The 9,791-nt window shown below is 48.1% G+C and overlaps 1 protein-coding gene and 1 pseudogene across 1 annotated transcript in view; both read right to left on the bottom strand.

Moving 5' to 3' along the window:
- Positions 1–1,703, bottom strand: part of LOC105514840 (chromosome unknown open reading frame, human C19orf84) — a 6,195-nt gene extending 4,492 nt beyond the window's left edge. The window contains exons 1-2 of the mRNA XM_011946495.1: positions 1,560–1,703; positions 1,288–1,403 (exon numbers count right to left, since the gene is read on the bottom strand). Of these exons, the coding sequence (XP_011801885.1) occupies positions 1,288–1,403; positions 1,560–1,703 (260 nt within the window). The remainder of the gene's footprint in view (positions 1–1,287; positions 1,404–1,559) is intronic.
- Positions 1,704–4,308: 2,605 nt separating this feature from the next.
- LOC105514839 lies at positions 4,309–6,319 on the bottom strand (annotated as a pseudogene).
- Positions 6,320–9,791: the final 3,472 nt, after the last annotated feature.

The following is a 9,791-nucleotide window of genomic DNA, read 5'->3' as shown; positions in this document are numbered from 1 at the left end:
CCTAGGCTGGAGTGCAGTGGCGCTGTCTCAGCGCACTGCAGCCTCCACCTCCCGGGTTCAAGCAATTCTCCTGCCTCAGCCCCCTGAGTAGCTGGGATTACAGGTGCCCGCCACTACACCCCACTCATTTTTGTATTTTTAGTAAAGATGGGGCTTCACTATGTTGGCCAGACTGGAGGTCTGTTTCAATGAATACTATGAACTCATTTAATCCACATTTTAAAAAATCATTTATTTTAATAGAGAAGAGGTCTCTCTGTGTTGGCCAGGTTGGTCTTAAACTGCTAGTCTCAAGCAATCTTCCCACCTGGGCCTTCCAAGTGCTAGGATTACAGGATATTTTTAATTTTTTATTTATTTATTTATTTATTTGAGACAGTCTTGTTCTGTCGCCCAGGCTGGAGTGCAGTGGTGCAGTCTGCTCACTGCAACCTCCGCCTCCCGGGTTCAAGCGATTCTCCTGCCTCAGCTTCTCGAGTAACTGCGATTACAGGTACGCGCCACCATGTCCAGCTAATTTTTGTATTTTCAGTAGAGATGGGGTTTCCCCATGTTGGCCAGGCTGGTCTCCAACTCCTGGCCTCACGTGATCCTCCTGCTTTGAGTGCTGCGATTACAGGGGTAGGCCACCGTGCCTGGCCCGCAACATTGCATTTTAAGGAGAAGTCCCAGGCACCAGGATCGCCCTATGCTGGACGATGTTAGTCGTCCAGTGACTGGCCGGAATAGGATTTTTGCCAAGAGATCTGGCTTGCTTTTCTTTCCTAGAGACTGATGAGAACCCGGATCTTCAGATTTCAAGTCAGGGTCTATCCATTCGGTTACTTTAAATCCCAGAGGCAGATGGCGCATACTGCTCAAGTCTAGCGTCATGGGATTGTTCTAGCTTGTTCTTTTATTGCTTCTCCTATTACTAAGATCAGGATCTGACGCCATTTGGAAACCAGGGTCTGACCTCTTCGTTTACCACGTACCTCGCCCTTTAAGGTTTTCCTGTTCCGCCCCTTGTGCCCCCGTGGCGCTAGGAGACTGGAGGCGGGACCTTGTGTCGCTAAGGAAATGCCGTTCACGCAGCTTCCAAAATTGACAGGCTAGTTCTGAAAACCGACCAATCAACTTCTGCGTAAGGGGAAGCGAGACTTCCGAGTTGTCGGGGAACCCAGCCGCTATGGGTTAGGGTCCCACCCACTTCTTGTTGAGCTACGCGACTCACTATTCTCGGCTCTGATTGGCCAGAGAGCTCGCGACGCTTTTGAATCCCCACCCAGCGTACTCCGCCCGCCTCGCCTTCTCTCTCTGGTTGGTGAGCGCTTTTCTGCGACTTCTTCAGGCATTTTTGCTGAGGCTTTTGTCTGCGTCTGTTCGGGGAGGTTCTGGCAGCGTCCGGGAGACCTGGCCCAGTCCTGGAGATGCGGAGCGGAGCTTGGAGGGAGAGAGGGAACTGGGTTGTTGAGGGGAGAATCCGTCTCGGCATCTCCTTGGTCCCCTGGGGAGCCCCATTGCCCTATCCACCGCTTAGAACCAGACCCTTCCTTTCACTCTCCACTCCCCATCCCTACTGGCTTTAGACCTTCAGCGTTCCAAGATTCGACCTTCGGGGTCTCCCCATTCCCTTCGGGCTCACAGATTTCCTTAAATCCCCCTCCTCCCCGAACCCCCTTCCGTCCCTGGAGATCCTGGGGCCCCTGCTCTTTCCCATTCATTCCATCCCATCTACTTGGGGACCCTGCCAAGGGCAAGGTGGGCGCCTCTCGATGCCTCTCCTACCCTCATGTCCTCTCTCCTCTTTTAGGTCCAGGAGGTCATCTTTGCCTCCCTTCCCTAAAATCTCCCCACATTTAGAGGACTTCGCCCAGCTTCTCCCCTGTCAACCCTGTGGAGGTGTCAAGGTTTGGGGGTCACCTTTATTATTGTCGGGGCGTCAAGGTTCGGGGGTCACCTTTGTTGTTTTTTTTGTGTGTTTTTTTGAGTCTGAGTCTCGCTCTGTCGCCCAGGCTGGAGTGCAGTGGCGGGATCTCGGCTCACTGCAACCTCCGTGTCACCAGCGTCCCTGTGAAGAGTCCATCAACAGGCTTTGTATGAGCAACAAGGCTGTTTATTTCACCTGGGTGCAGGCGGGCTGAGTCCGAAAAAGGAGTCAGCAAAGGGCGATGGGATTATCATTAGTTCTTATAGGTTTTGGGATAGGCGGTGAAGTTAGGAGCAATGTTTTGTGGGCAGCGGGTGGATCTCACAAAGTACATACTCAAGGGTGGGGGAGATTACAAAGAACCTTCTTAAGGGTGGGGGAGATGGCAAAGTGCATTGATCAGTTAGAGTGGGGCAGAAACAAATCACAGCAGTGGAATGTCATCAGTTAAGGCTATTTTCACTTCTTTTGTGGATCGTCAAGTTACTTCAGGCCATCTAGATGTATACGTGCAGGTCACAGGGGCTATGATGGCTTAGCTTGGGCTCAGAGACCTGACACTCTGCCTCCCAAGTTCAAGCGATTCTCCTGCCTCAGCCTCCTGAGTAGCTGGGATTACAGGTGCCTGCCACCAGGACCGGCTAATGTTTGTATTTTTAGTAGAGACGAGGTTTCACCATGTTGGCCAGGTTGGTCTCAAACTCCTGACCTCAAGTGGTCCACCCACCTCAGCCTCCCAAAGTGTGGGGATTACAAGCGTGAACCACCACGCCTGGCCTAAGCCCTAATTCTTCATTGCCACAATGAGAGGAAGTACAGGAAGTGCTGAGATCATGGGCGTGGAGTCCAACTGACATGCTTGACTGATGTCACATACTGGCTCTGCCCCTGAAAAGCTGAGTCACCTTGGGTAATTTGCTTAGCCTCTCTGAGCTTCAGTTTCACTCCGGAGCTGAGCAAGAACACTTGTCTCAGTGTTGCTATGACATTCAAATGTGGTGTATGTAAAGGGTTCAGCATGGAGCTTGTTCTCATTAAGCCCCATGGCATGTGGGCATCTATGCTATTTCTTTTTTTTTTTTTTTTGTAGAAAAAAGTTTATTTGCTCATTTTTGTTTGAACCTTGAAATACAATTCCTCACTGATGATGCTAGTATAAAATGGTGGTTATGAATCCATGCTAGCCCAACGAAAACTCATTTAACATTATTGGTAAAAATGAGTCATTTTTGAATCTCTATTAAAATTTGAACTAACACATAAGCAAATCTATGCTAAAACTGGAACTGCTGGGCTGGGTGCGGTGGCTCACGCCTGTAAACTTTGGGAGGCCGAGGCGGGTGGATCACGAGGTCAGGAGTTTGAGACCAGGTTCGCCAACATGTTGAAACCCTGTCTCTACTAAAAATACAAAAACTAGCCAGGTGTGGTGGTGCATGTGCCTGTAATCCCAGCTACTGGGGAGGCTGAGGCAGGATAATCACTTGAACCCAGGAGGCGGAGGTTGCAGTGAGTCGAGATCATGCCTTGGCACTCCAGCCTGGGCAACAGAGCAAGACTCTGTCTCAAAACAAAACAAAACAAAAAACTGGAACTGTCTTCTCACACTATATATAATTTACTTTCCAGCTTCAACCATCTGATGTTGAAATCTAAAGCACCCTCTTGAGTTAAATGTCCCTGACAAACCATGTAGTTGGACAAACCAGATTGGTGGTCTTTATCTGCTGGTGATAGAAAAAGGCTGCAAGAGGCCAGGCACGGTGGCTCACGCCTGTAATCCCAGCACTTTGGGAGGCCGAGGCAGGTGGATCACGAGGTCAGGAGATCGAGATCATCTTGGCTAACATGGTGAGACCCCATCTCTACGAAAAATGTAAAAAAATTAGCTGGGTGTAGTGGCAGGTGCCTGTAGTCCCAGCTGCTTGGGAGGCTGAGGCAGGAGAATGGCGTGAACCTGGGAGGCGGAGCTTGCAGTGAGCCGAGATTGTGCCGCTGCACTCCAGCCTGGGTGACAGAGCAAGACTCCGTCTCCAAAAAAAAAAAAAAGAAAAAAAGAAAAAAGCTGCAGTTTAGTACTTAAACCTGCAGTTAGTGGTCAACTTTGTACCCAAGTGGAGTAACTAAGGAGAGCTATGAAATATCAAAAGAAAACTAGAGGCCAGGACAAAGAGGCAATGTCAGCCAAGCCAGTGCAAGCTGGTATGCACCCTTGTATTTCAGCCAAGGGCAGGCAATCCAAAATTACAGATTATTTCCTTAACTTGACCAAACAGTGTATTTTACCTCTGAAAATCTTGTCAAGGGTTGCATTTCATTGTACCTGGTAAAATACAAAGTCCACTCTCATGAAAATACTATATTTTTCAGAAGAAATATTGTATGTAATACATTGAAAATCATGGATTGCTTTTTCTTCATCTTTTTTTCCATGAATGTGTAGGTGTTTGAGTCTCTTGTGTTTCTTGTTTTACATAGGATATGGACTGTTTGAAAACGATTTCATTATCTTCATCATTGTCATTCATTTCAGCCACTTCAGATTTTTGTCTCTCCAAAAATTCTGATGTACAAACTGGTGTGAGGCCCTGGATATCCACAGTCTTCTCAGGAGTGTCAAGAGTGCCTAAAACCTTTTTCTTCTTCTTATGTAAACCCTGGCCTTTTGTAGATGACTGACAATTGGTTTTTGAAATACTTTCTGTTTTCTGGAAAATCAAAGAAGGAAAATCATAATTCCTTTTTTAGCTAATTCCTTTTTTTTTTTTTTTTGAGATTGAATCTTGCTCTGTCGTCTAGGCTGGAGTGCAGTGGCCCAATCTTGGCTCACTGCAACCTCTGCCTCCCAGGTTCAAGCAGTTATCCTGCCTCAGTCTTCCAAGTAGCTGGGATTACAGGTGCCTGCCACCATGCCTGGCTAATTTTTGTATTTTTAGTAGAGACAGTGTTTCACCATGTTGGCCACGCTGGTCTCGAACTCCTGACTGTTGGGGTGATCAGACCCAACACCAGGCCATGGGGGCTATGAAGTCCAGTGGAGTCAAAGGAATGAGAAAAGACAAGAGTGCATAAGGTGGGTCCAGGGGGCCAATGCTAGTGTGGAGGCTGCAAAGGCCCCGAGCTCTGGAAGCGTGCACTATTTATTGGTGATCAGACAAAGAAGCAGGCGGTGAGGATGTAGGGATTGAAAGAAAGCGGTGCATCAAGCACATGATTTACAGCTGTGATGGTTTAGCATTTTCTTTGACGCATATGGAACATGTTCTGCTACTTAAGATAATGGGAAACATGTTCTTCTAGCTTAAGATACATTTGATCTATGAGCCCAGGAATGCTAGAAGCAAGGAGCCAGCAAGTCTAGACACATTCCAGAGGCCACGAGGGGTTTCATGCCCTGAGCCCTGGATTCCATCCAAGCAATGGCGGGATCTCCGCTCACTGCAAGCTCCGCCTCCCAGGTTCACGCCATTCTCCTGCCTCAGCCTCCCGAGGAGCTGGGACTACAGGTGCCCGCCACCTCGCCCGGCTAGTTTTTTGTATTTTTTACTAGAGACGGGGTTTCACTGTGTTAGCCAGGATGGTCTCGATCTCCTGACCTCGTGATCCTCCCGTCTCGGCCTCCCAAAGTGCTGTGATTACAGGCTTGAGCCACCGCGCCCGGCATCAGCAGGGCAGCCTTCCACCCTTTAGCGCAGAGCTTGGTGTTCCAAAGGTCACAAGGGGTTTTAGACCCTGGATCCTGGACATGCTTTTACATTATGTCAGACATGCAAGCCCTGCCTCAGCTTTTTTCCCAACACTCAGCTTTTCCCCAACACCTGACCTCAGGTGATCCACCTGCCTCAGCCTCCCAAAATGCTGGGATTACAGGCGTAAGCCACCGTGTCCAGCCAGCTAATTTCTTCCTGAGTAATTTTTCTTTCTTTTTAAATCACTCCTCCATCTGTAGCTTTTGTGTTAGTGTCCGATTCTGATTATACCATTTCGCTGATGGATTTGATGGCTGCTTAAATGGAATATTCCAGTCTTTAAAGAGTTCTTTATGTACTTTTTCAGGTGACATAAAATGACACTCCACGAGTCTTTCACCAAACAGGTAGTTGTTCATTGTTTCAGCGACATCGTCAGACTCAAACTCCACAAATGCACATAGCCTTTGCTATTTCCAGTCGTTTTACTTCTGGACAGTCTGAACTGGGTCACAGTGCCAAACTGGGAGAAATATGAAAAGATCTGGGTTTCGTTAAGTAGGTTAGGTAGGTGGCACATGTAGACGACTCCAGGAGTAAGTTGTTCTTGTTTTTTTTGCTAGGTTATGCACTTGCAAACCTGCACCACCTCCTTTTGAAACTGGACATCTTCCTGTGGGTTAAGCAACGAGATCCCAGCCGGGCCAGACGAAGCTGCCATGCCAAAAGCAGCTGACACTAACTCCACGCAGTGCTCCCAGAAACGTCAGGCTCCCATCTCCCTTGAGGCAGAAAACGGGCATCTATGCTTTTAACATACGTATGTGTACACAGTCCAAGTGATGGAATATCAGGATCAGTAGCAGCTGGGAGGGTGGAGGAGGCAGCACCACCTGATATTTGGGAGGGAGAATGTCTGGGAGTTGCCAATATGTGGAGTGAGGGACAAGTCAGGGTTGTCTCTAAGATTTTGAGTTTGGGCAGGGGTAGCATGGTAAGCTAAGATCAAGGATACAAGGGGAAGAAGGGCTTTCAGGCTGGGAGCATTTAGGAGAGCATGGGAGAATAATGCATGTGTTTTGGACATGTTGGATACATGCAGGGTATCCACATACAGATGTCTGGGAACAATAGATGTAAGCTGGGTGTGGTGGCTCACTCCTGTCATCCTGGTCTCCTGGATAGCTGAGGCAGGAGGCCTGCTTGAGGCCAGGAATTTGGGATCAGCATAGGCAATAAAGCAAGACCCCATATCTACCCAAAAAATTTAAGGTCGGGCACGGTGGCTCATGCCTGTAGTCCCAGCACTTTGGGAGGCTGAGGTGGATGGATCACGAGGTCAGGAGTTCGAGACCACCCTGGTCAACATGGTGAAACCCTGTCTCTACTAAGAAAAAATACAAAAATTAGTCAGGCATGGTGGTGCATGCCTGTAATCCCAGCTACTCAGGAGGCTGAGGCAGGAGAATCTCTTGAACCTGGGAGGCGGAGGTTGCAGTGAGCTGAGATTATGCCAGTACACTCCAGCCTGGAAAACAGAGTGAGATTCCATCTCAAAAAAAAAAAAAAAAAAAATCAAGACGAAATAAATGTGGTGCTTTCTAGAGCTGGAGGCTGTTGATAAAAGTGTGGGAATTACCACCTGGGAGAGTTCATCTCTGCCTGTTCCAGAATCCATCGTGGGCATTGCCAGTGCTTTCATGAAGAGGTCTCATGAGAGTCGGGCAGGAGTGGTGCCATCTTCATATTACAGGCTGTCTGAGTTCGTCTGTGTGGCTATAACACAATACCACAAACTGGGTAGTATTGAAATAATAAAAAAAGTATCGCTCATGGTTCTGGAGGCTGTGAAGTCCGAGATCAGGGCGCTAGCAGGTTCAGGATCCGGTGAGGGCCTGATCTCCGCTTCCGAGGTGTGCCTCTGTTATGGAAGGTGGGAGGGCAATAAAGGGCCGACACTGCGTGAAGCCTCTTTTATAGTCTTTAATCCCATTCATGAGGGAGGAGTCCTCATGACAAAATCACCTCTTAAAGGCCCTGTCTCTTCATATTATTTGCATTGGAGATTAAGTTGCAACATGAATTTTGGAGGGACACAAGCATTCAAACCATGGCAGAAACTCTTTGCAAGCCATTTTGCTGCTAAAACTTGAGGGTGGGGGTATGACTTATTTAATAAAGATGACCTTTTCTGTATAAATGACACCAAAGTCCTCCTCATTAGCAGGTGTTGAATAGGACTCTCTTTCTCTCTCTCCTCTCTCTCTCTCTCTCTCTTTCTCTTTCTCTCTTTTTTTCTTTTTTCTTTTTCTTTTTTTTTCTTTTGAGATGGAGTCTCACTCTGTTGCCCAGGCTGGAGTGCAGTGGTGTGATCTTGGCTCACTGCAACACCCACCTCCCAGGTTCAAGCAATTCTCCCGCCTCAGCCTCCCAAGTAGCTGGGATTACAGGCACCCACCACCACACCCAGCTAATTTTTGTAATTTTAGTACAGAGGGGGTTTTGCCATGTAGCCAGGCTAGTCTCAAACTCCTGACCTCAAGCGATCCACCCACCTTCGCCTCCCAAAGTCCTGGGATTACAGGTGTGAGCCACTGTGCCCTGCCCTGAATAGGACTTTTTCTGTTACCTCTTAAATGGTTTAAAGAGGGCAGCCAATAATGGGGTCAGAAAGCTTCTCTCTGCCTAGTTTCCCCAAAAAACAAAGCTGCCAGCTGGCTGTTGGACAGGTGAGAAGTCTTTGGTGAGATGCTTCGTCATCCTCTCTTTCCCTAAACTCTTCACATTTACCAGGGCTCTGGGTAGGAGGGGGTGCTCCAATAAAATGTCTAGGAAAGACTTGGGTTTCCTGATAGAATGGGAGGAATCAACATACTATCTCCCCATTGGGTGTCTGTGTGGGCAGCCAACCTCTTGCTGTGCCCTGCGTCTCTCTGTGCAGGGGAGAGGAGCATTAGGAAAAGCTGGAGGCAATGAGGGGCTTAGGGCAGTGTAGCCTGTATTCCCCAGTCCAGCATGGTTAGGATGTGTGGGTTTCTGAGTCCTTTCTAGCTACTATAACAAAAATACCACAGGCTGGGTGGGTTGTAAACAATGAAAATTTTTTTCTCATAGTTCTAGAGGCTGGGAAGTCCAAGATCAAGGTGTCAGCAGACTCAGTGTCTGATGGGGACTCACTTCCTGGTTTACAGATGGTGCCTTCTGGTTGTGTCCTCACGTGGTGGGAGGGACAGCTCTCTGGGGTGTTTTATTAAGGGCACTAATCCCATTCATGGGGGCTCTACCCTCATGACCTAGTCACCTTCCAAAAGTCTTGACTTCAAATATCATTACATTGGGGGTTAGGACTTCAACCTAGATTTTGGAAGGACACATACATTTTGTCTATAGCAGGGGGTGGATGGACACGAGGGAGGGTAGCTGGGTTTCCGCAGTCTAGGTGATACGTCACCCAAGAAAGCTGTAACAGGCTGCATGGGTGTCTGCCAATGGTGGAATTGGAGAAGGCATGGGAGAAGCAGGGGACCCAACTCTCATATCAAGAAACAGAGGAGGCCGGGCACGGTGACTCACACCTGTAATCACAGCACTTTGGGAGGCTGAGGCGAGCGCAACAGTTGCGGTCAGGAGCTGGAGACCAGCCTGGTGAACATAGCGAAACCCTGTCTTTAATAGGAAAAATACAAAAATTAGCTGGGTGTGGTGGCACGCATACCTGTAGTCCCAGCTACTCGGAAGGCTGAGGCATGGGAATCGCTTGAACCCAGGAGGCAGAGTTTGCAGTGAGCCGAGATCACACCACTGCACTCCAGCTTGGGCGACAGAGCAAGACTCTTGTCTCAAAAAACAAACAAGAGCATGATTGAATCAGTGATCAGAAAAAATAGAGCAATTTTATATTCATATTTCCTGGAGTTAATGTCCCAATTGACTGGTTAAAAAGAATATCTGACAATACAGAAAGTTCCCCCTGGGTTTTCTGACTCCAAGCCTGGTGAGTTTCTTTCTTCCTCCCTCCCTCCCTCCCTCCCTCCCTTCCCTTTCTCTCTTTCTTTCTTTCTGTTGTTGTTCTTCTTTGCACAACATTGTCTTTCCCCAAGAGTACTAGATAACAATGCCCTCCCTTCTAGTCCCAAGTCACTATTGCAGAAGTCAGGACCTTAACACACACATTTCAAAGTTACTGACTCCTG

Source organism: Colobus angolensis, unplaced genomic scaffold, assembly GCF_000951035.1.
Source record: "Colobus angolensis palliatus isolate OR3802 unplaced genomic scaffold, Cang.pa_1.0 Scaffold25, whole genome shotgun sequence".
NCBI lineage: Eukaryota > Metazoa > Chordata > Mammalia > Primates > Cercopithecidae > Colobus > Colobus angolensis.
This window is presented reverse-complemented; position numbering and strand designations above follow the sequence as displayed.